Below are 26,265 nucleotides of genomic sequence, written 5' to 3' on the forward strand. Positions count from 1 at the left end.
ATGGCGGGTGGGGGAGATGCGTGGCCAGAGGGGCCAGCGTGAGGGCCACTCTTCCCACTGTCTGGGCTGCACTGAAGGCCCCGTGGGCTTTGCTCCGGACGAGGTGGAAAGCACTCGCTGGACAGGTCGCCTAGAAGGGGCGAGGTAGCAACCATGCCCAGGCTCACCCAGTGGCCTCCATAGGAGGGTGGTCATTGCAACCCTCACACTGGTGTTCAGCCCGCGGACTTTTCTTCTGACTCACTGCCCAGGGCAGAGGCTCGCAGCCCAGGGCGGAGGCTCGAAGCCCTTTGTTCTAAGGGAGCTGTTCTGCTGAAGGCTGCTGGAGCCCCTGAGGAGACACGGGCAGGCAGCTCAGAACGTGCTGTCACTGGGCAATGATAGGCACTCAGTGCCCGGCTAAGACCCTTCCCGCCCACAGTCATAAATAGACTCCACTGGCTCCCACAGGGGCCTGGTCATGCTCCTTCTCGCCTGCCTGCTCCCTCTGACTGCCACCCTGGGGTTCTGACACCTCCAGGGCAACCACCAAATCATGCTCTGGTGTGAAAAGACCTTCCCCACCCAGGCCACAGCACCTTCGGAAAGGACTGCAGGCCAGTCCTACACCTCACCGGCCAGCTCTGGCCACCGAGCCACTGGGTAGCCTGAGAGCAGCTCTGGTCTGAGCCTCAGACTTCCGGTGGATCCTGGCTCTTTCTGGTATAGTCTGAGTCTCGAATGAGTCATGTAAATCAAGTCTCTAAAATTCTCCTGGTCCCAGTCCCCCGGTTGAATAAGTGGAGATCTGAGTCCTAAAATTAGCCCCACTGGGTGATTTCATGGAGTGGAACACGTCAGAGAGTGTAACCGACGGTGCCCTCTGGCATCAAAGCCTTTGCACACGCTGTTCCACTGCCCGGAATAGCTTTCTCCTTCTTCTCCCACTTGGTGGGCACCTCTTTACCTCTGGCCTCAGCTTGACTTTCCAGGAACCCTTCTGTGATTCCCTGACTGCAGCCAGGTCCCCTCCTCTTGGTTCCAAGGGACTGTTTGCTACTTTGGGATTCCACTATAATAAAGCCATGAGGCGAGAGCGGGCCGGGGTCTGCCTTGTTTACCTCGGTGACCGTGAGCCTCCCACCCGGCTGGCACAGAGTGGGCACTCAGTCAGCACAGGTCTGCTGAGAGAATGGGCTCAGAATGGAGGAGGACCGAGGCCAGAGCAGGAAAGCAGCTGAGAGTCTGCGGCCTGACGGGGCCGTCCTGGAGTCCATGGGGTCCCCGGCCAGGCCTCTGCCCACCATTTTAGTGCTCTGACCTGTTAGAGGAGAAACCCTGAGGCTCTCTCAGGCAGGACACCCACGGTCAGGACTGGGGTCCACTCCCCCCAGCTCAACCAGAGACCTCTGGGTTCATTCTTTGGTGTTTATGTTTGTGATCGGGTTTCAACACCACTTCTGTGGTTTAAAGAGAAATGGGGAGACCATGGATCTCCTCCTGAGCCCTCATTTCCTAGAAAAGGAAAGGAGACCCAGGGAGGAGAGGGTCCCCCCAGGACACCCAGGACACAGGACACCCTGAGTCTTTCTCCTTACCTGCCTTCAGAGGAAGGAAGAAGATGGGGGCTGGTGTCTGGAGTGAAGGGCTTGGGTCAGAAGGAGACAGGACAGGCCCAAGGGCCCCCAGGGCATGCTGCGCCCCTCCCTCTGGAACCAGCAGTGGGCATCGGGTCTGAGCATCAGGACCACTGGGCCCCGTCCAGGAGGTGGGACTCCAAGTTGGAGCTCAGTCGCGGCAGGGCTCAGTCACGGTTGCACACCTGCAGCCTATGCTTCCCCACCTCCCCGCCTGGTCCTGACACTGTCCCCGGGGTGTTGTGTTTCCAGGCCATGGCGGGCTGAACCAGCTGGGAGGGGCCTTTGTGAACGGCAGACCCCTGCCGGAAGTGGTGCGCCAGCGCATCGTGGACCTGGCCCACCAGGGCGTGAGGCCCTGCGACATCTCTCGCCAGCTCCGCGTCAGCCACGGCTGCGTGAGCAAGATCCTCGGCAGGTAAGCTCGCAGTTCAGCACGCCCCACGCTCTGCAGAGCTGGCCTCCCACGTCCAGCTTCAGTCCTGGGACCCAGACAGGGTGTGGTGGCGCCTCTGCCTGCTGCGGCCTCCTGCTCTTCCCTGTCCTCGCTTCCTTCTCCGCCTCGTTTCTCCTTCCTTTGGCTTCTCTCTTTTGGGGGGAAAGGGGGTTAACAGGACTGAACTCAGGGCACTCGACCACTGAGCCCCATCCCCAGCCCTATTTTCTATTTTATTTGGAGACAGGGTCTCACTGAGTTGCTTAGCGCCTTACCACTGCTGAGGCTGGCCTTGACCTCGCCATCCTCCTGCCTCGGCCTCCCGAGCTGCTGGGATGACAAGGTGCTCCACTGAGCCCGGCTCTTTTTTATGCTTTACCCATGTCTTGCTTCTGCAGCCGTCTTTGCTCTTCACACAGGAGACTCACCCCCCCAGTTCCTTCTCTGGTGACACCTAGGGAAACGGGGCCCCTAGGAGGGCCTCACAGTAGACGAGGGTCCTGGGGTCTAACCACTGCAAGGGGGACGTCTGGGTTTGTGCCCCTGCGACAGAAGCAAGAGGGTGGCTTGCTCAGTCTCCAGGCCCAGCTCGGCCTCCCTGAGTAGCCTCTCTGGGAGTCAGGCCTAGAGGCTGGGATTCTTAAGAGGTGACACTCGGGACCCCTGGGAACTGCTGCTCTGTAAGCACCCAACATGGTGGCCCTCAGCCCCAGCTGCCCTGGGAGAAACTTAAACATAACAATAAAATTAAGTGTCTGTGCTCCCGCTCAGACTGATTTAGGGGACTGGGTCTAAGCCCCCACCTTCCCTCTGCAACCAGGTTGGGAACTACTTCAGGGGGGACAGGGGCAGCACAGGCTTCCAGCCAAAATGCCCTGCCCTGGAGGACTCTGGGTTTTGAGGTAGTTCCATGCACCGTCCCCCTCCTCCACCCCGCACGTGGATTCAGGGGGACCCCCGGTGCCAGGCGGCAAAGGGCCTGGCTGTAAGTGAACCCTGGAAACCCCGACTCCCTGCCCTGGGCTGTCAGGTTGGGGTCCAGGAGAGGGGATCCCAAGATGGCTGTGGAGTCCCAGACAGGAGAGGAGCTCTGGTCACTAGTGACCAACAGAGAGTCTGGAAGAGACAGATTGGCCCCGATGGCAGATTGGCCCCTGTCTACAGCAGGGAGGGGAGGATGTCCTGACCCAGGCCACCCATCTGCCACAGCAGAGAGCGGGGCAGAGGCTGGACGCGAGCAGGCTCAGCTTGAGGGACTGAGCCTGGCCAGGGATCCCCAAGGCTGGCCTCCAGAGTCCAGGGGACCAGCCTCACACCCGCAGTGGAAGCAAGATGGTCAAGGAGAAGATCAGTCAGCCTTCAGCCCAGAGAAACTGCCACTGTGCCCCACGGTTCCCAGCCAAGACACCCTTCCTTACAGGGGACACCCCGTGCCCCTGGCCCTGATGGGGGCAGGCAGAGCCTGGACAGAGGCAAGGCAAGGAGAGGAGCCAGGGCGTCCAGCAGAGGGCTCTGTTTGGCGTCAGCATGAGCCTCCCCAAGAAAGGGATGTGGACAGTTCTGGGCACACCAGGTGCCGGAGGCAGTCTCGGGCACCTCACCCCCATGGCCCTCCCCAGAAGCTTCAGACAGACGGAGCAGGGGAGGCTCTGGTGACATCCCCCCCCCGAGACCCCCTGCTTATTGGGTAATTCTTTGGGGTTCTCTATTGGAGTAGGTACTACGAGACTGGAAGCATCCGGCCTGGAGTGATAGGGGGCTCCAAGCCCAAGGTGGCCACCCCCAAGGTGGTGGAGAAGATCGGGGATTACAAGCGACAGAACCCCACCATGTTTGCCTGGGAGATCAGGGACCGGCTCCTGGCCGAGGGCGTCTGTGACAATGACACCGTGCCCAGTGTCAGCTCCATCAACAGGTGAGAGACTACAGCCTCTGGTCTTGGGCGGGTGCCTGGCTTTGGGATCGTGAAGGAACTGAGCAGGGGCCCAACCCAGAGGGACTCGGGCCTTGGGCTGCAGAGTTGGGCAAGACCTCTCCGTCCCCACAGGTGTCCCCCCTGCCTCCCCTCTCCACGCTGGGGGCACCCTGCCCCACTCCACAGGGACCCATCTGCACCTTCCTTCCTCAGATACCACGTCTCTTTCATTGGACCAAAGAATGTTCCTGAACTGGTCATCTCCTGACCCCTCTCCTGGCCCCATTCAAGCACCTGGTCATCTGTTCAGCCCTGCAGATAGCTACCACCCATCAAGCACTTACTCTTCATCCATTATTCATCACTCACTCAGTTACCCGTCACCTGCAGGCCCTGGGGACACAAAACTCCTTCCCTGTGCAGCTTACAGTCTAATGGGAGCACAGACGCAAACCCAGTACCCACACAGACATTATAAAAATACAGCTCCAAGTCCTGCTAAGGACAGGAACATGGGGGCATGGGGACCAGCACAGGGTGACTTTATGGGATTATGAAAGGCTTCCCCTGAGTAAGAGGCAAGGAAGAAGAGCGGACTAGTCAAAAAGGAGCAAAGGAAAAAGGTCTGAGACATTCAGATGCCCTGTGGCTCACAGGGTCTAGAAGCTAGAAAGCTAACAAGAAGCTAGACAGAAGGGAAGAGAACCTGAGGCGTGCTGAGGGGTTGGTGCCACGTTACATACTCTTGGCTTTTGACCTCTGAGCCCTTTTCAGATTTTAAGCAGGATGCTGACTTGCATTTCAAAAATCTCACTTTGCCCGAATAGGATGAGTCGATTGGAAAGGGTCAAGAGTGGATGGGGTGGGCCATGAGTGCCCCCCGGCGGGAAAGAACACTGTTGGCAGGTGCTGAGGTTATCAAGGAAGGATCAAGGCTGGAGAGGTTATCAAGGTCAAACCCACAGAACTTGGGGGCGAGCTTGATTGGGAGGGGCAGGCAGGTGTTCAGCCCCATCTGCACTTGACCTTGAGTGACCGATGTTTCCAACATGACATGAGGACACAGACAGGGCCGGTGTGAGGACAGAGATCGGGGATTTGGATGTTGTTCTAGTTAGCTTTCTCGTTGCTGTGACTAAATGACCCGAGCATCACCTCTATAGAGGAGGAAGAGTTTATTGAGGGCTCACGGTGTCAGAGGTCTCAATCCACAGACAGCAGGCTCCATTCCTCAGGCTGGAGGTGAGGCTGAACCTCATGGCGGGAGAGTGTGGCGGAGGGAAGAGGCTCACATGGGGATCAGGAAGCAGAGAGAGACTCCACCCACCAGACACAAATGTGTACCCCAGGGTCAGCCTCACGCCCACCTGCCCAGCCACACCCACCACCTCAGCTGCCATCAGCTCATCCCAGCAGGGGTCAGTTCACTGGGCTGAGGCTGACACCCCCGTCGTCATTTCTCCTCTGAACCTTCTGGCATTGTCTCACACCTGAGCTTTGGGGACATCTCACCATAACAGACGTGGACTAGCTGAGGTGGAAACTCCTCTGAGGTGACCAGTGGAGTGTCAGAAAGGCCACCCACCTGGGCAGTGCTGGGACCTGTTTCCTCCTCTTTCTCTAGTGACATTTTTGTTCTTCCTTGCAGAATAATCCGGACCAAAGTGCAGCAACCGTTCAACCTCCCCATGGACAGCTGCGTGGCCACCAAGTCCCTGAGCCCAGGACACACGCTGAGTGAGTGCTGGGGGCCTGGAAGCTCCTCACACAACCCCTCACACACAGACCCCCACCGCATCCCCACAGGAGCCCCCAGATGCATCCCAGCACCCACGCCACCTACCTGCCTCAGCCCCTGCGTAGACAGAACTGTCACTTTGACAAGCCTGTCTTGGTCTCCGTGGAAGGTCCCGTGGACACAGAGAGGTGGAAAGAACAGGCATGGGTGACTCCAGCTGCCACCAGGGCTCAGGGCTCGGGTCACCACGTGGCTGGCTGGCTGGTCCCTCAAGGATGGCTGCAGGGGCTGGGGGCACTCCCTCGGCCTGACACTCTCCTTCTCGCCCACTGCAGTCCCCAGCTCCGCCGTCACGCCCCCCGAGTCCCCCCAGTCAGACTCCCTGGGCTCCACCTACTCCATCAACGGGCTCCTGGGAATCGCCCAGCCTGGCAGCGACAGCAAGAGGAAAATGGATGACAGTGAGTCCTGTGGGGACGGGTGGGGACACTCGGGGTCTGTCCCCCGCAGGGTCGCAGGCCCAGACCTAGGAGCCCGGCTCTTGGCCCCCCGGGATGGGTGGATGGGTCCCCTGAAAGCCTTCTCCCTGCCTGGCCACGCAGGTGACCAGGATAGCTGCCGGCTCAGCATTGACTCCCAGAGCAGCAGCAGCGGGCCCCGGAAGCACCTGCGCACGGACGCCTTCAGCCAGCACCACCTGGAGCCACTCGAGTGCCCGTTCGAGCGGCAGCACTACCCCGAGGCCTACGCCTCCCCTGGCCACACCAAAGGCGAGCAGGTGAGCCAGACTGAGTCCGCAGAGCTCTGGGGTTGGGGGCTGGGGACTGGGGCGCCTGCTCCATGTGGCCTCGAGCCTTGATTTCCCTGGGTGCTCCGGCAGCTCTGCTCCTGGCCTCTCGCCTGCCCTCACCTTGGAGCCTGTCCCTTTAAGGGTGGGTGGCAGAGCCAGGGGTGCCATCTCTGTGCTATCAGGGCCAGATGCTGTCACTGTCAAGAGGCCTTCCCGCTATGACCTGAGCACCCTTCTGGCCCCACCTCCCCTTGCACACCCCATGAGCCTGCATTACTCATGTCCCCAAGCATGCCACCCTCGTCCACACCCCTCTGCCCTGGCACACCATGTGCCCTCCGCAGAGAATGCCTTTCCTCCTACTTCTCCTCCTGGAAAAATACCACTTGGCCGCTATGACTCAGCTCAACGCCGCTCTGCGAATCCACCCCTGCCCCTCAGACGTGCTCCGTCCCCTGTCTCTGGTCCTGCGACCCACACGTGGTTCCTGGGGGCTTCTCAGGTGCATGGAAAGGAACTAGTGGGCGCAGCAAGGCACAGTGGTGTCTGGAGGGTGGCGCAGGCGCTCGGCCGTGGCTCTCGTCCCCAGCACCGAACTCTTCGCACCTCTTGGAATAGCCACTCAAGGCTGTACCAGGAGAGCACAGAGGCACCTGGGAAAATCGGGACAGTAGGTCACCAGCTGCTGGGAGTCTTTCTTCCCAGCACCCAGGACAGATTGGCCTCTGGGAAAAGCTGAGCGAGATGTGAGAGGTCCCTTCCCGAGGCCAGCAGAGCCTCTGCCTCGCTGGCAACCACTTAGCCCTGGGTTCATATTGTCTGGGGAGCATGGAGTCTGGCCCCCAAGTCAGCCAGCTGAAGAGCATCCCTGGGGGGCCCACGCTGATCCAGAATGGAGGCGAGCCTGTGTGTGTGTACGTACACCTTTAAGATCTAAGTAGGACAGTAGGGGTGCTGCCAATGATCAACTGAACAGTCGCCAGTGGCCGGCTGGACTGCTGGCCCCCAGCCAGCCCCACAGCTGGGCAGGCGATCTGCGTCAGCGATTTTATCAGCCTTGGCTGTGACAACGACGAGGGGTGCAGAGAGAGCTGGCCGTCGGCAGACCTGGGAGAGGGCCTGGGTGCTCATCCGAGGGTCGGCACAGCTCCAGGAGGGGACAGGGCATCCATAGTGGCCTACAGGATGGCCTCTCTGTGAAAGCAAGCCTGCAGAAACCAGAGTGCAGCTCCAGCTGCCCCAGAGAGCAAAGAAACCCCCTGATAACACCTGGGCACCTGCTGGGTCCCAGAGCCATTTCCTGGCTCCAACCTAACTCCCAAAGGACCCTGCCTGGCTACAGAGAGCCCCTGGACCCTGGTGGCATACATATTCGGGGGATCCAGGAATGAGAGGCTCTCGGAGTTAGAGGGGACCTCAGGGACCACCCAGTCCTCCTTCCCCACTTGTGTGGAGATAGCCCAGGCCCAGAGAGCAGGCAAAGGCTTGAGGAAATAGATGGCTGCCAGGCTCAGGCCTATCAGCCCCGGTTTTATTCAGGCGGTGCTACTTTACCTGCTTGGCAAAGATGCTTCAATATACATCCTGGTTTGAATGAAGACCAAGCAAAAGCATCTGAAAACCTTCAAACTGCCACCACCACCACGCAGCCTACAGAGGAGGAAATCCAGGTGCAGACTGTGAATCACTCCTTCTCTCAGGCACCTGGCTGGGTGGTAAGGGGCACAGAGAACCCAGCCTGTGCCCAGGGCTTCTTAGGTCTGAGCCCCTGCCTCCCCAGCCTTTGGTACTGACTGTGCTTCCAGAGTAACACTGTGTTCTCGCACATGGGCACAGAGAGGCCCTCTGGCTGGGGGATCCAAGAGCAAAGCACCGATTCTCACACTTGACCTTAGCATGGGGCAAAGACACCAGCTTCTTGTCTGGAAAATCAATCGGGGGAAAAAGTTTAACGGGAACTTCTGGTGGCCTCTGTCCTGGTTGCTATATTACTAGGGAGCATCATCAGAAGCTCGTAGAGCTCTCCTTCTGCTAGTTCACAAGCCCACCAAGAAGCGGACCAACAGAGCGTGAATATCATGATGCTAGAGACCAAGAATTTGGCAGCTTCTGACTCTTCCCCAAACCCCCAAATAATATCTATCATAACTGCTCATTGAGCATCTGTTGTCAGCCAGCATTCTGGGATGAATGTTGCATATAAGTTTGTAGATAATATTTCATTCACTCTTCACATCAGTGAAGTAGATCCTAGTCAAGTAGACTAAACGCCTTGGCTTGCCTGCATTCTGAAGCATTGTGCAGCTCTGTCCCAAATCTAGGTTCAACCCCAGAAAACAATCCAGTCATCTCTGAGATGTTTAAGCCATTCAAAACGTTAGACTCTAGTTGTTTCTTTTTTCTTCTTTCATTGAATAGCCTGGTTTTTGGAGACTAGAAATATCTTGAGTAAATATTTTGATATCAAATCATCTCAACCAAAGGCCTTTCAAACTTTTCTTATACTGTCTAGAATTTAGGGATTTTATTCAATTTCATTAAGCCAGGCTAGGCTCTGAGCAACTCCGCCCTGCCTGGGAGTTGGCCCCCTCGGAAGGCACGGAACCAGAGCACCACTTAGTCAGTAATTGCTGCTACATGCTAATGATGCCCGGGTGCCCTCCAGAATTGCCTGCAGCTTCCAAAGGTGCCCAGCATGCAACCAGAAAGCGCTGCAGCTTTATGGAGAGCCCTGCTCAGTGGAAATAACCAAGAGCTACAGGCTTTTGTTGAGCTGTTATGTAACATGGAGCACACCTGGATATCAGTTTCACAGTGTCTCCTGCAGGATGTTTGCGTGTGTATGTGACCCATGTGTAGGAAACAGGTGTGTGCTGTCCTCCCTTGGTGGAAGCTATTCTCCTGTCTTTAGTTGAACAAGTTATTTTTTGAAGGAAAACCTTAGACCATGGTCATGTTCAAGACTGGGGGAGTCAGTAGGAGTCCTAAAGTGAGTTTTTTTGTGAAGGAAACCCCTAAGCACCTGATAAAGATTTGCAACCAAAATGAATAGCAAGCATCTTTCAAGCAGAATCTGCATGCTGCTTTTGCCTTGGCTGTGGAAAGAGAATGCACCTGTTCTGTGGACCAGAGTCAGACTCTGATGTCCTAGGTTTAGTCCTGGTTTCAATAAGCAAAACAGGGACATTTACCCTGGTGGTCCAGCCTCTACATGTTCCAAACAGACATGGTCACATGCGCTCATGTCAAGGGACTGGGGAAGGGGAACTCCGTGAGATTGACAGGCAAAGCCCCAATGTCAGCTCCTTGTAAGTGTAAGAAGAGGTCAGGATGTCATCCAATTTAGGGGAGCAGGTGACACAGCACAGCACTGGAATCTCAATCCTACCTCCACACCACAGGGGAGAATGTGGAGTTTCTGAACCTGCCTGTGCCTGCATTTTGTTTCTTTTTTGTTTGTTTGTTTGTTTGTTTGTTACCAGGGATTGAACTCAGGGGCAGTCAACCACTGAGCCACATGCCAGCCCCATTTTATGTTTTATTTAGAGACAGGATCTCACTGAGTTGCTTAGCGCCTTGCTTTTGCTGAGGTGGGCTTTGAACTCAAGCCACCCTCTTGCCTCAGCCTCCCATGTGCCACCAGGACCCACTGTGCCTGCATTTTCTATTTGAAGGTGAATACATGAATAGTGGTGTGCAAGACTGTGAACTGCCTGTTCCAGCCACTGGCATTGACCATGCTCAAACTATGTGAGGGGACAAGGAGAGACCAGTGTCCAGCCAGGACACAGTTCCTTAAAGGACACCAGCCATCCTGTACCTGGACTCTCCTGCCACCAGCCAATCTTGAACTCTGGGCCCTGGAAGAGGCACTCCCACTGTGGGACTGGGAGAAGAACAGCAGGGCTTTGAGTTGCAGAATAGGAATTCCTTCAACAGGCCACCTGGAACAAGGGACACCAGGAGCCAAGGAGGAAAGGGGCCTTTCCTGGGGAGATTAGGGCCCTCATGTCCAGAGACTGGCTGCAGGCTCTGGAAAACTTAGCCAGGGCCTCCCTGTGCCCTACTGATTCCTCTTTCCCCCGCAGGGCCTCTACCCGCTGCCCTTGCTCAACAGCACCCTGGAGGATGGGAAGGCCACCTTGACCCCTTCCAACACGCCCCTGGGGCGCAACCTGTCGACTCACCAGAGCTACCCAGTGGTGGCAGGTAGGATGCCAAGGCGCCTGGGCCGCCCGGGCCCAGCTGCGAGGGCGGCTGGAGGGCAGGGGAGGGCAGATGTGGCTGGTGTCAGGAGGAGCGTCTGTGGCCCCTGCCGGGAGAGGAGAGGTGGGCTGCAGGCTGGGCCTCCAAGGGGACAAGGGGGCGTGCCTCAGCCCACCTCCTGGGTCTCCTGGCGCCCTCCTGCGGGCACAGGCGGCATCGCACCTGCGGGCCCACGGCCACCTGCCGCCCGCCCGCCCGCCGGAGGCTGCATCCCTGGCTATCGTGCATGTGCCCGCCCCGCCATCTCACACCCCTCTCTCCTTGTTGTCTCCCTCCCTCCGGCAGATCCTCATTCACCCTTCGCCATAAAGCAGGAAAGCCCCGAGCTGTCCAGTTCTAGCTCCACCCCTTCCTCTTTATCTAGCTCCGCCTTTTTGGATCTGCAGCAAGTCGGCGCCGGGGGCCCTGCGGGCGCCTCGGTCCCGCCCTTCAATGCCTTTCCCCATGCTGCCTCCGTGTACGGGCAGTTCACGGGCCAGGCCCTCCTCTCAGGTACGACAGGGAGGTCCCCGTGCAGGTACGCGGGGGGAGGGAGGGCCTCGGGCTGGCCCAGGTCCCCGGCCCCACCTGGGCCAGCACCGGCGCTTTGTGTCCCGCGACTTGGCGGAGGTGGCGGCGCCCAGGCGCGGTTCCGGTGCGGTCTGGACAGGCTACGAAGGGACAGGCGCTCTGGGGGTGCCAGGAAGTGGTGCAGCCTCCCCCACCCCCCTCGGACCCCGTGGAAGAACAGGGACCCAAAGGCAAGGAGCCAGATGCTGAAACTGGGGACATTTGGTCTTGGTCTTAAAGTAAAAAAAAGGGGGAAGAAGAAAACTGCTTAGGGCAAAGGCAGTGACCTTTGATCCTTTCTGGATCAAAGTCTTCAAAAGGAATGGGGGCCAGTTCCAGCTGGGCCTCTGTGATGTAGCTCTCCCCATTTGCACTAGGCAGGGCCGGCGGAGGATGCTCCTGCATCTTTCAACCGAGTAAGGGGGGGCAGATTGACAAATTGAGGCGGGGGGCCCTGATGGACCTCCTGTCAGGAACCTCATCTGCTTTAAAACATTGAGAGCTAGAAGCAGGTTCAAGCCACCTGGAGCAAACCTTGCCCTGCACGGAAAAAGAGAAGCTTGCCCATCCACAGGTGGGAGCACGTATCCTGCATCTGAGGCTGGACCTGCATCCCAGGGCCAGTCCAGAGGTTCTCTGTCTCCCTGACAGAAGGGCATCCACCCAGCCAGCCAGGGCCTGTGCTGTGTGTAAAAGTCCAGGTTTGTCTTGGGCAGAGACAGAGACTCCCATTGAAGTCTGAAGGGCATCCACAGAAACCAACTACTTCAGATGTGGACCAGCCAGGCAGGAGGCCAACCAGGCCACTATAGGCTCAGCAGAGACCCCTTGTGTTGGAGCTGTCTCCAAGGTGTGCAGGCATTTAGGGACAGAGAGAGTGCCTCCCTGCCCTTGCTCCCATCCTGACTACCCTGAGAGGCTAGAGCAGAGACCAGGGCAAGAGGGCAAGGACACCTGGTACAGAGACAACCCAGAGTCAGACCAGCCGTCTGCACCGTGCTTTCACACATGCTGGACCTCACAGGTTGTCTTGAAATGAAGTCCTTTATGGGCACCAGGTATCCCAGCTAGCTCAGTGAAGGGCTGCGCTGTTTGAGTAGGCCTTGCCCCCAGAGAGCCTTTGGACGTGAAGCCACTGTCCCAGAGGGCCAGCACCTCTGCCAGCCCAGAGAGATCTCTGAGTCAAGTGCACGGATTCTTTCTCGTAATCCACCCTGTGTTTACTCCCTAGTACCTAGAATTTTTCCCTTCTCGGTGCATCCCTACCTCTAAGCCGGGAGGTCCTGTTGGTGGAGATGGACATTCAGAGAGTGCGTAGAGAGGCAATGTTTAAGGGCTGATGTGAGGGAAAAAATGTTGACTCCAGAGTTTGCAATGTTGAGAGGATGAAGTCAGCAGAGATGGATCATTTGTCTTGACCAGAGGACTAAAGAAGAAAAGCTGTGGTCTAAGTGAAATGGTCAAATAGACAGTGGAGGGAAAGGAGGAGTAGAGGAGGCTTGAATGTGCTGTGGGGTGGCCGGGCCAGTCCTTGGGCAAACTCAGGTACCTGTGGAATGGCAGGAGGTAGGGCAGTGGAGAAGTAGGTGGGACTGGGAGAGATGATGGGGAACAGTTCTTTCCTGTGTAAGCTGCAGAAAGGCATGGCAGGGCCAGTGAGAAAGAGGGAAGGACAGATGGTGGCTGGACACTGGTACATCAGAGCCCACACAACAGCCCCGGGCCAACTCCCTGATCCTGAGCCCCCCCCCACTCTCTCCCCTCCCCAAGACCCCCCTTGTAAAAATTATTATGGAATGGAAACTCCCAGACGGTGGTATTATTATTATTATTATTATTATTATTATTATTTTGGTACCCGAGATTGAACTCAGGGGCCCTTGACCACTGAGCCATGTCCCCAGCCCTATTTGTATTTTATTTAGAGACAGGGTCTCACTGAGTTGCTTAGCACCTCACTTTTGCTGAGGCTGGTTTTAAACTCGCTATCCTCCTGCCTCAGCCTCCTGAGCCATTGGGATTACAGGTGTGCACCACCACGCCCGGCGTCCCCAGGACCCTTTTAAGGAAGGCTGCAAGTGCAGTCAACCAACGTCTATTGGCTCTTTGGCTCTTCATTTAATGGACAAGCCCACTCCAGCCAGCTGTGGGACAGGGAGCTGATCCAACCCACAGGACCAGACAGCAGGTGGTCCCCGAGGCAGCAGGCAGCCAGATATACAGCACTGTCATGTCCTGGCAGGTGACCTCAAAGCCAGGCCCAGATGCTGTTGCAGTTCAGATGTGAGCACCCATGGAGACCAGTGGCTGGCCCCAGGGCTGGAGATTCAGCACAGAGGCAAGGGCCCCAAGAAGGGCAAGGAGTGTCTAGGCTTGGAGGGACTGGGGTCCAGGCAGGTGGCTGGGAGCAGGAAGCAAGTCAGGACTGTGGTTCAAGGAGCCAAGCCAGTCCTGCAGCTGAAGGGCAGGCAGGCAATGGCTGGCAACCGTGCCGAGCACGGGGTGTTGGCCTGGAGCTCTTCACACTGTCCAGCTGAGGCCTATGATCAGGGCTGGACCTATATCCCTAACACAAGGCTGAGCCCTGGTGGGAGGGCTCAGAGGACAGGATAGGACAGGGGAGGATCAGAGGGGCATGAGCTCAAGGGTCTGGGGAGCTGCAGACCTAGAAGAGGTGAAATTTGAAAGAAAGGAAAGGAAGCAGAGACCGAGCTCTCCTAGGAAATTCTGCGGACAGGGCGAGGAGGAACAACCGCCTGGGAGTTTCCATTCCATAATCAGCTCAGCTGTGACCTGCATGGACCTTTCTGGCTCCCCTCTACTGTGTGACCCAAGGACCTCCTGCCATTTCCTGCAACCCCTTTACCTGCTTCCCCTGAGCAGCATTCCAAAGCTGGTAGCTCTGTTAGTGTGATGTCCAGGGTGACTTCCCTTCTGAGTCTCAGCTTCAAGAAGGAGGAAGCATTAGGGAATAGACTGCCCCTGAGATGCCTGCCAGTCCTCTTTGGACAGCCCAGTCCACATCCCAGTGCGGATCCCACAGCCCGGCCCTGCCAGTAACATCAAGGCCAATCTTGCCCTGCTGCTCCAAGGCTGACTGCAGCTCAGCTGATCAGAAAGCTTGAAGTTAGGTTTTATCATCAAAGAGCTCATTACCCTCCTCCGTCCTTTTGTGCAAAATTATATTTAGTCCTGCCAAAGAGATTTCTGGGTTGCCATAATTCTCCATGCTATCAGAACAAGATAAGGAATTGAAAAGGGGTCACACAGAGGGCAGACATCAAAGGGGGCAAATGAAATAGTCTGAAGTCACCTCTACCCTCTGCATTCCTCCAGCTAAGGTCTTCCCGCCCAGCTCTGCCGCTCTCTAGAATACTTACCAATGATCCTGGGGTGCTAGAGATGTCTTAGAGAATCCCACCTCCCAGCCAGTCAACTTGGGCCTGGGTCTATGTCAACTTCTTAAAAAATAAGGCCACATCGGAAATATGTTGAATGCAGAGGAGATGGAATTATACAAATTAAGGATGAAGAGGCTTCAAAAAGAGAGAGAGAGAGAGAGAGAGTGTGTTAGGCTGTTCTGGAGCATTTTAAGCTCATGGCATCTGCTGTTTGGTTTCTAAGAAGGAAGCAAGGTTGCTGGCTTTCTGGAAGAAATATTATTATTTTCCAGTGTTAGGGATGGAACCCAGGCCCTTACACATGTTAGGCATGCACTCTACCATGAGCCAACTCTCAGCCTGCACATCCCCAATTTTTTTTTAAGGAGTTGGGACAAAGAGGGTTCTGGGCTGCCGGGACAGGCTAGGGCCGCACCGTTGGGTGAGGGCCACAGGAGAACGTTTTCCAGGAGGGCCAGGTGTCATGGGAGGAACGCATCCAGTTCTGCTTTGGCAGGTGATCCAGAAATCTCTACCATGCTAAGAGGAAATTAGTTGAATTAGGGAGAGGAACATTAAAATATCCGAACATAGGAGATGGAGGACAAGGAATTCCATTTGCAGGAGCAGTGTGGGGCTCATGCTCGGGGCAGGGGTACTTGTGGCCTAATGGAATGTGTGCCCCGGAGTCTGCCCCTTGCACCGCACAGCTCCAGAGCCCAGGGTCAGCCGAGGGAAAGCCCCAGGATGAGGTCTGGAGGGGGGGAGCAGGGACCTCAGGCCGCCAGGGACAGAAGAGCACTAGCAGAGAGGTGTCCTGTGAGCCCAGACTGGTCCCCACCACCCTGTCCCCAGTCATGGCAGACACAGGCTGCCTCAGTGTCCTTCCTAACTCACCGTGCTGGGACGCCCCTGCCCGCCAATCCAGGAGAAGGTGAACCCAGTCATCAGCTCTCCCAAGTTAGCCCCATGTGACAGGCAGGAAGATGGGGTTGGAGGGATTTCCCCCACCCACAGTCGGGATCTAGAGGACTCCCCGTCCTCCTCGGTGGGGAAGGGGGAGGGAAGAAGGTGTCAGGCCTGGTCGGCCACCACCACCCTCTTCCACCTCTCCCCCATGCCACCACCCCTCCACGTGCCCACTCCTCCCCCTCCCATGGTCCCCAGTGCCTGGCTGGGCGCTGCACCCAGGGCCAACGGGGCTGAGTCTGAGAGTCGGTCAGGTGGCCCTCTCCTTCTGTTTCTCTTCTCCTTCTAAATATGCCACAGTTCCCTTCTCCTTACCTCTGCTCCAACCCTCCCGTGTTCCCCTGATGACCCTGGGTCAGGTGAACAGAGCCCACCTCAAGGATCCCAATGGGTCCCACCCTGTTTGGTCCAGCACCAGACATGGCCAGACCCTGCAGTGAAAGTCAACAGGTGAGAGGTGGGACCCTCCCACAGCTTCAAATAGCGGACAGCTTGTTGCAAAGAGGGTTTATTCTGCAAGGTCTACTGACGTGGCCATTTCTAAGGTGTGCTCCCCACACTGATCCGAGTCCATCTGTAGCATGAAAGCCTGGGTGAGGCGTATGTTGACAACTTCAGGGGAATGGTAATAAGGCACGTGAGGCTTATTCGATCCCATTTTGATCGCATAGATCACATAGACGCGTAGATCAATAGGATCAGGGCACATACGTGCCTGGCAAGGGCACGTAGAAGATTGGATACAGAAATGGGATGAGGACCCCCAGTCCTCTGATCCCCAGGCTGAGGACACAGGGTCTTGTCCATTGGCTCCTTGGGCCTGGCTCCAAATGCCCATGCCAGCCTCTGCCCCATCTTGACTTACTGCCTGGCCTTGATAAATGGTCACTCTTGCTGTCTGCTGTGTCCCCAAGTGCTTAGAAGGTTCCTGGCACACAGCGCTTACTCAGTATTGTTGGAATGTTGAGATGACCTTGGGGAACCTCCGGAGTGAGAAGACAGGGAGATGAGGTCACTGAGGAGTTGAGAATTTACTGGGCTCCATGGACAGACCTCCCATCCCTCATTACCAGGCACCTGCCCGGGGGGCTGCTGTGTGAAGGCCTCAGGGCACCCAGGGGAGGAAACCTGGGCAAGCAGTAGCCCTGAGGTGGCCTGAGGTGGCCCTGGGAAGGTGGTGGGCAAGGCTCACAGGGAGCCCATGGAGCCTGGGAGGCAACCTGGGCCTCCATGAGGGAGGCAACCTGGGCCTCCATGAGGGAGGCAGAAGGCATCTGGGACATAACCTAAACACAGAGGTCTCAACCCGGAGTGACTTTGCCCCGTTCCCTCCCCGCTAGTGACACACGGCAGTGTCAGGAGACACTGGGTTGTCACACAGGTGGGAACTGCTACTGGACTCTAGCAGACAGAAGCCAGGGTGCTGCTAAATGTCCCCAGTGTGCAGGACAACCTCACAACGAATAATTAACAAGCCTAAGAAGCCATATTGCTGAGATTGGGACCCTGTGGACACCTCGAAGACCACGGAGGGTCAAATGATTCATCATGCCATTGCAGCATGTTGAGAGTGAAATGGACAATAGTAATAAATGTGCTGGGATATGGTCAGCACCTGGCTCCCCTCGGGCAAACCAGGCTATACCATCTCTGTCACAGAACCTGCGGGTGAGCCAGACGCTGGCCTGGAGTGCAGCACCTAGGGGTGGTAGCAGAGGGGAACAGGTGGGGGACCCTGGCTGTCAGGCAGGGGGTCGGTGGGGAGAATATCACCAGGTCATCTGCGTCTCCTAAATGGAAAGCTTTCACTTCCTGATTCAGAGGAGAGACAGAGCCAGGGAGAAGGGTCTTTACAGAGTTCCCCTGGGGTCACCACAGCGTGGTTATGTCCCACAAGTTATCTGTGTAACAGATAACACAGATGTCCCAATAACATCCGTGTCGCTGAGAAAGTTTTCATGTGTTTCAGAAATGCAGGTGACCGATGTGCAGCTGGTGGTCACCTGTAAAAGCTAATCATCTCTCAGCCATGTCTCCTCTTAGGTTAGGGGTAGGCAGTGGGTTTGGGGTCCCTTGCATCTCTGATAGATTATATTCCCCTGGAAGGCCAAGTCAAGGAGAAGAACCCCCCTCTGGTTCAGTGGAAAGGGTGGTGGTCGATGGATAATGTCTGCTCTTAACCCTCCGAGCGGAAGCTGGAGGAGATGCTGAGACTCTGGTCTCTGTGCACACACTTAGGTGGGGTGTGCCGACGGCTGTGCTGGGCACAGGGATCAGGAAGACTTGCAGACTATCCCCTGGCCTCCAGGATCGTGATATAAATAACACTCATGGCCTTGAAGCCATTGGAGAACAGGGAACAGAACAGTGCTGTTCAAGTCCTTGCTGCCTGGAGAGCCTCGGTCCTGATTGAGGCAAGGACTTGGGCTCAGAGGAGGAGGGGAAAGGCAGGAATGGCGTCAGGGCCTTGCTGAACTCAAGGAGAGCAGACGTCCAGCCCAGGAGCCCCACTGACCGACTGATGACTCTGCTGTGTTTTTCCAGGGAGAGAGATGGTGGGGCCCACGCTGCCCGGATACCCACCCCACATCCCCACCAGTGGACAGGGCAGCTATGCCTCTTCTGCCATCGCAGGCATGGTGGCAGGTAAGGGGAGGGGCCACATGGGGGTGGTGCAGGGACATTACAAAGGAGGGGCAGGAGCCAGACCGAATCCCATACCTAGGTTTGCCAAAGGGCACTGAAGGGTGATGGACCCAAGGGGCACCTTGTGCACGCCTGGAGAAGATGCCCCTGTGCCCTCCTGGCTCCTTCTCTAGCCCCAGCTTGGCCGCCTCCTTCCCAAATAGCCCTTGTCCCCACCATGATGGAAAGGGCGGGGCTCAGACAGACCCATGTTCAAGTCCAAGCTTCCTGACCTCTTCCACCACTTTGATGGATATTAATGGAGTGTGCTTCGGGGACCAAAGGCCCTAAGCCAAAATTGAGCCCGACCTTGGAGCACCCTTGTCACGCAGTGATTTAACTTTGATGAGTTGCAGTCTCATCCCTTCATGAGATCTGAACATTGATGATGATGATGGTGATGGGATTGAAATACAGCCTTCTCGTCTCCTACTCACTCATTCTGCATGAGCAGGATCCTGGTTCTCAGGTTCTAGGTCTAAGGAGCCTGAGATGAGCTAGGGGTTTCCATCCTTGGTTGGACTGGCTTGGAATCTGCGTGCCAGCCATTTGGGGTTTCTTTATCTGCCAGTTGTCATCCAGTAGTGACTTGTAGTGTCCAGGTCTGAACAAATGAGGACAATGGGGATTTCTTTGAGAAAGTCTCTGTCATCTAGGAGCCATATGAGGCAGACCCTGGGGTGGATGGGCTAGAACAGAGATACTTCCACTGCCCAGAGAGCTCCAGGGGACTTTAGCTCATGGAGGGGACTCTGAACTCAGGGCATGTGTGAACCCCATGCCAGTCCTGGGCCTGCTTCCCTGGCTCTGCACCCAGAGACTTGGCACGTCCACCCAGGCCTACTTCCCTCTGCCGACCACCTGCTCTGGGTACCCTGTGCAAGGCAGGTGGGCTGGACTCTCCTGGGCAGAGGAGGGGCAGGAGAAGGAGGAGGGAAGCAGACCCAGTGCTCCCTGGGAACCTGCTGAGCTGGCACTTGTTGCCGCCTGGTTACCGTGGCGATGTGCTTAATGCAGCGTTGAAAATACAGAATACTGACTCCTCTCTCCCTCCTGGCCCCGGACTCCCTCCCTCCCTCCCTTCCTCTTCTGGAGCGTGAAATGAGATTGGTCAAGATAAAAAAGGAAAAGATTCGGTTATTTTTTTAAGAGTGTGGATAATGGGGCCTCTCAATCAAAATCCCAGGCTCCCGTCTGCTCCCCCATCCCCCTTCCACCCCTCCACCTTCCCCTGCCGCCTGCTCCGAGGAGGAGGAAGACACCAAAGAAGGAGGTTTTCCTCTTAATTATGAATCATTCCTTGAGGGCAGGCCCAGGGCAAGGGGTTCCTGGGGCCCAGAGTCTGACCTGGGAGGTAGCTGGAAGGCTTGAGCCTCTCATCAAAGGCTCCAGGTCATTTCCAGTAAGGCCTCATCCAGAGCCAGGCTGTGGAGAAACACGCGCGCACACACACACACACACACACACACACACACACATGACCACCCTGACACACACACGCACACACACACACACACACACACACACACACCACCACCCTGACTACAAGTGGATTTCGAGAGAGGAAGGGACCTTGTCTTGCACATGAAGGGCCTCCCACTATGTGCCGCATGCAAATTCGTTTTCAGAAAATGCGACACTATTTAAGTAAATCAGCTGGCTCCTAGATATGCCCTTGTGTGGATTAATTCTTAAAAGAATTTTATTTTGTAGAAAAAATGTGTGTCCATCTCTTACCATTGCTTGTGATCTCCCAGTCACAATTGAAGGGGGATTCCTTCAATTAATGTCAATAAACTCATCAGGCACCTACTGCATGAATGTAAGGTCATAATAAGCGGCATGCCAATGACATTCTTAATCCCTGTGGAGAGGAGGAAGTGGTCATTGACTGTGCACTTGTGCGTGCCCAGACATTCATACGCAGGACTTTGTTTCCCATGGATAGATTGGGAGGCTGATGTTACCCCTGTTTTATAGACAAGAAGACTTAGAAAAGCAAACGGTGTGCTCAGGGTTCTCACAATACTCAGCAGCTGAGTTGCTCACAGATCTTCTGATTCCAAATCTAGGGTTCCTTCCGCTTCAACACGCTGCCTCCAGCCATCCCAGAAACAAACGTAAGCTCTAGGAAGTAGCTCAGGAGAAGGGTCAGGACGCAGATTCCTTGGTCCATTCACTTTCCATTGTGTCTTTTCTGTCTCTCCCTCTCTGTGTATCTCTGTCTTTTCCTGTCCTCTCCCCTCTCATTTATTTTTATTTTTTGGTTCCAGCCCCACTAACTCAAGGACCCTCCCATCAGTTCTAGAGCAGAACCAACACCTCCAGATAGATGGTCCATCCAACAAACTGGCCATCCTTCCACCCATCCATTCACCCACCTTCCTTCCGTTCATCCTGCCTACCCATCTGTCCAGGCAACCTTCCATTTTTAAGCCCCCTCTTGATCCATATGTTTTTCTATCTGTCCATCCACCCTTTCTTTAATCCCTCTGTTCCTCCATCTACCCATTCAGCTATCCATCCTTCCTCTTTTTATCCATCTTTCCATCCACATGTCTTTCCATCTATTTACCCATCATCCCCCATCTTCCGTCTATCCATCTGTCCATGTTCTCTTGTATTCAGCCTTTTATCTACCCATTTATCTTTCCATCTGTTTTTCCATCTGTCCACTCATTTGTCTACCTATCCATCCCTCCATCTGTTCAACTGTCCACCTTTCCATCCGTCCATCTATTCTTCCATCAGTCTATTTGTCCATTTTTCCACATAGCCATTCTTTCATCTAGCCATCTTTCCATCTGTCCCTCCCACCTGTCCTCCCATCCATGCTGTTGTCCATCCATCTGTCCTTTTCCATACCATCTTTACCTTCATCTGTCCACACATCCATTCTCCCTGCCTCCGTCTTCCCACCTTCCCTTCCTCATCATGGGTATTCTCATCATGCACACACCATCCGTCCCTGGGTCTCTCCATCTGTTCACCACTTTTCCACTTAACAGATAGCAGGGAGATCCTCTTGGAGGGGATGCTGGGGATGCAGGAGCACACAGGACGCGTTCCTCTATTCACAGAGCTCACGACCTAATAATGGAGAGAAATGAGTGATGAACAAGTCAATGAATGAAGGAGCATAATTCCAGATGATTTTAAGTGTGCGGAAACCAGAATACGGGATGATGTAACAGAGCCACGGAGAGAGGAGATCACTGCTTTAGATGGGTGATCAGGGAAGGCCTCTCTGAGAAGGTGTTCAAAGTGGTCAGCCAAGTGATAAACTAGGGCTGACCATCCCTGGCCCCAAAAGAACAGCCCGTGCATAGGCCGTACGGCAGGAAGGAACTGGTTTAGCCTGACAGCACACAGAGGGAAGGCCACCTATGGGAGGATGCTGAGCAGCTGGGCGCATTCCAGGACAAGGAGGTGTCACAGCAGTAAGATCAGGTTTTCAAGGACCACTGAAGCCTCTGGGAAAACAGACTGTAGACATGAAGAGAGAACGCTCAGAGGCCAGTCAGGGTGGAGTTGCAGTAGTGCTGGCAAGAGATGCCGGTGGCTTGGTCAGCAAAGGAGGAGAAAGGAGACGCCGGTGGTGGGTTTTGGTGGTAGAGCCGACCCAAGCTGCTGGGGAACTGGCCACAGGCATGATACAGGGATCAGAAGACAGGAATCGTGGGTCCCTCCGAGTTTGGCCATGGCAAGCCCCCTTGGTGATGGTGGAAAGCATCTACATGGGCGACAAGGGGAGGAAGATAGGAAGTGGGTGAAAGGTGGGACTCCAGAGTCCTATGAGGCCATATTAGGATTGAGACACCGTGTGAAATGCCCAGTTTAACATGCCAGCAAGCACATGACACACGTCTGAGGTCAGAAAAGGATCCTCAGTACCCTCTGAATATCAGTCTGTACAACACTCTTGTTTCATACCAAGGAATTAGATGAATTCTCTTGAAAGAATAGGAATGGACATTCACAGAAGGTTCCCAGACCCTCAGAAGACTTCTGCAGCATACTGTAGAGTTCTAACCGAGAACGAGCCAGCAAAGGGAGTGGGGAGCAGAGACAAGCCAGAAGCAGACCAGGACTTGGGCCGCATGGAACCCAGAGGCACAGAGGGAGTGTTGAGCTGGAGGGGCAGGTGCCTGGAGATAGAAGTGGCCATTGGTGATCAGGTCAGAGGCTGTGGGACTTGCAGGCCTCCGCATCGCATGATTAGAAGGGCATAAGCAGTGGCCATGAGGCAGAGAAAGGGGCAGATGGCTAGAAAGGGCTCTGGGGTAGGAAGAAGTTGGGTTTTTTGTTTGTTTGTTTGTTTGTTTGTTTGTTTGTTTTTGGTACTGGGGATTTAGCCCAGGGGCTTTTTACCGCTGAGCCACATCCCCAGTCCTTTTTATTTGAGACAGAGTCTTGCCAAGTTGCTTAGAGCCTTGCTAAGTTGCTAAGGATAGGTTAGAACTTGTGATCCTCCTGCCTCAGCCTCCCAAGTCACTGGAGTTACAGGTGCATGCTGCCACCCTGGCAAATTTTTTGCAGGTAGAAAATAGCAGAGCCATGATCATAGGCTGCAGGGCGTGATGAACGGGAAAGGGAGAGACCACTAAAGTAGGAAAGAGGGGGACTGTGCAGGAGGACTGCACATGCCGAGGGAGTAGGACAGGACATTCGGTCTTCCCTCGCCCAGCAGGTGGACAGATCTGGTGGTGGGAAGAGGCCACACCCAGGAGTGTTCCTCCCCGAGCCCCCACCTCCACCCAGGCTGCCCTGGGGCTGAGGCACGGGTGCCCAGTGTGTTCAGCAACTGAGTCCCTGTGCGGGTGAGCGGATGCACGAATGAGTGGCACCGTGAGGGGCAAACACAAAGCTTCCGTCTCTTCCGCGTCCTTTGGAGCCTGCAGCGCTCAGCTTTGGGAAGGGTGGGGTGAAAGCCAGGGCGGGGCCATGCTGTGAGGCCAGGGAGATGGAGGAGAGTGGCACTCAACAGGGTAGTTCAAGGGCGGGTGCCCACCTCCGCTCCTCCTGCACTATGCCTACTTCTCTGCAAGGAAGCAGCCCCCACTGGCCCCAACCTAACTCTAAGGCTGGTTGTATGACAGATTTGAGTGGAACTTTATTTAGCACCTGTTTCATGGGAGACTACTTAAAAAGCTAACAATTATTGAGTGCTTCTTATATTCCAAGCACAATTATGTATTACATACTACCATGTTTAACCCCATGAGGGGGGGCAATCATTTGCCCCATTGGACAAATGAGGGAAACAAGGCTCAAAGAGGCCAAGTGACTTCTCCAAGTTTATAGAGCCAGGAAGTAAGAGATGGGGATTTGACTTCAAACAGCCTGGGAAGAAGAGGAGGAACCACAGAAAGCACTTAGCTCACAATCGCAGATGAGTTTCCAAAAGACTGTGGTCATTCATTGGATCTCAGGGTTGGCGGGAACCTGTCTTTGTAAATGACATTGTCTCATAAGTGATAAAGGAACTTTCTGGAATTTAGGGTCAAGAGTTCTAAGGTCAAGTCCTGCCTTGCCATTTATCAGCAGTGTAATTTGAGGCAAATGACTTAATCCGGCTGCGCTTCAGTGTCCTGGTCTATAAATTGGCTGTGTGGCCGAGTGCCCCATAGGATGATTGTGAAAGCAGAATTGTTGCTGCTGTGTCAGAGATTTCTTAAGTAATTCCTCTGGGAAATAAGTCCTGTGGGGAAGCCATGATCTACTCACGGAAGGAGGTGATCTGGTCTACTTTGTGTAAATAAATTCATGCCCTGGGTTTGCTTACAATGGTGACAAATTCTCAGAGTAAGTTCCAGAACACAGTGTCCCCAAGAACTGGATGCCCTCCAGGCTCCTCCCTCTTCTCCGGCCTTAGCCTTCAGCCCTGGGTGCTACAGAGGGATACACCCTCCCCAGACCTCCACCTGGGAGGATAGCCAGTTCTCAGATCTTCATGGCTGGCTCCTCTTCCGGCCCCCTGCCGTGGCCCCTCTACAAAGCCCCTGTACAGAAGGTCCAGGCAGCAGTCGAAGCAGGGGTAGAATCTGGGCCCTTGAGCCCAGTACAGCGTCCACCCTCCACTAGGCCCTGCAGCTGTGTGAACTTTTGTGGGTCCACAGTTTCTTTATCTGTAAAATTAGTGTCTGTCTCCTGGGGCTCCTTTGAGGGCTATGGTGTTTCCGTGTGTTAGGGCAGCCCCTCTGGTGCCTGGAGAACAGGGCACAGCCCCAAATGACCCCAGACTATGCAGTTCCCGGTGGGATGCTGGAGAGGCCTCTTGGCCCTGCCCCTCTCCCTGCCACTCACCCACTGCCAGCCCCACAGGCTCTTCTCCCCCAGCCCCAGCTCCACCTTGGAGCCACCATCCTCCTCACGGGCCTCTCACCTGTGCCTCCACAGGAAGTGAATACTCGGGCAACACCTATGGCCACACCCCCTACTCCTCCTACAGCGAGGCCTGGCGCTTCCCCAACTCCAGCTTGCTGAGTAAGTCGGGCCTGGCAGGCCCCCTGCTGGGCAGGGCAGGTGGGAGGGACAAGGCCAGGCCTGAGGAGTCTGAGCACTGGGTGGCCCCAGGTTAGACAAGGCCTGTAGACCCTGTCTGGCACAGGACATAGTAGGAGGGCAGTCTTTGCCGGGGGAGAAGGCAGAAGCCAGGTAATTCCTGACTTTGATCTCCCTCCTGCTCCCTAAGGCCCTAAATCATTGTTTTGCATAAGATTCAGAGTCGAGGACTTGAGGGGAGGGCAAGGAGGGATTCAGAAGAGTCTAAGAGAGGCCTGCTGCTGCAGGGTCGCCGTCCCCCTGGCCACGCTGATCCGGCCACTGCAGGCCACACTGCTGTGCTTCTTCCTGAGAGCTAATTTCAGAACACTACCCTGACCCTCATTATCCACCTAAGTGGGTCCCAGATAATCCTGACTCTGTACCAAAGCCCTTAGCAGGGAGCCTTGTTCCTCCAGGTTTGGCATATTTGGTTTGAGAACTGGACAGCATGCAGGGTTGAGGTCCAGAGAGAGATAATGGCTTCAGCAGGTTTCAGGGCCACTGTCCACCCTTCTCTAGCTGTGGGACCTGGGCTAGGGAGAAAAGCAAGCCCACAGTGGGGAACTTGAGGGCTCCTACTAGGGCTTCCCTGAGTGGTGGCCTTGAGGGTATCAGAGCTGGAGAGGAGCCCTGGCGGACCTCCTGGGAACCTCTGCTGCTGTAACCTCTGAGCATTCTGCCCTAGGCTCTGCAGATGTCTGCAATTCCAAGCCACCTCTTGGTTCACCTCAGCCAGGAAGGACAAGGGCAAGGAGACATGCAGGAGGTCAGGGGTCAGGACAACCTCCTGCTGAGCCTCCTCAAGCTGCCATCCAGCAGGGGCTTGGAGCCTGCTGCAGGCCTGGAGCCCAGGCCTCCTTGGTCTGGTGGGAATCTCAGTCTGGGCATCAGATTCTGCGACCTGCTGTTGTTGGGCAAGTCTGGTGCTTGGTTCTTGTGCTCCCATGGGCCACGGCTCTCTCCTGCCCTCTCCCTGCCCACAGGTGTTGAAGGTCAAGAGGCGGGAGGGGGCAAGACAGGCTCTCATTCTGGTGGCAACTCCGAGGTGAGGCTGGAGAAGGAGGAGACAGGCCTGGAGAGGAGTTAATCTTTGATGATCAGATAGGCCGGGGTGAATGATTAACTGCTGCTGTCTTAAAGGTCAGCAGAGGCCGGGAGGCCGAGCCGCCACCTCCCCTCTGACCAGCAGTGTTGTTGTTTTTTTCGTCGGTCCAGGTTCCCCCTATTATTACAGTTCCACCTCGAGGCCGAGCGTGCCGCCCACCTCTGCCACGGCCTTTGACCATCTGTAATTGCCATGGGGACAGTGGGAGCGACCAGGCAGCAGGAGGACTCGGCCTGGGACAGGCCCCAGAGAGTCATACAAAGGAATCTT

General features: G+C 55.6%; 1 protein-coding gene across 1 annotated transcript; it reads left to right on the plus strand.

Annotated features, from left to right (window-relative positions):
* On the plus strand, positions 1-26,265 carry Pax8 (paired box 8). The gene is made up of 11 exons (XM_076832775.2): positions 1-7; positions 1,869-2,034; positions 3,770-3,967; positions 5,616-5,704; positions 6,041-6,166; positions 6,308-6,483; positions 10,584-10,704; positions 11,047-11,253; positions 18,204-18,305; positions 24,744-24,830; positions 26,106-26,265. Exons 1-11 carry the CDS (start codon positions 1-3, stop codon positions 26,180-26,182), a joined length of 1,356 nt encoding a protein of 451 aa, XP_076688890.1. The 3' UTR covers positions 26,183-26,265.

The sequence above is a fragment of the Callospermophilus lateralis genome, chromosome 14, assembly GCF_048772815.1.
Source record: "Callospermophilus lateralis isolate mCalLat2 chromosome 14, mCalLat2.hap1, whole genome shotgun sequence".
Classification (NCBI taxonomy): Eukaryota; Metazoa; Chordata; class Mammalia; order Rodentia; family Sciuridae; genus Callospermophilus; species Callospermophilus lateralis.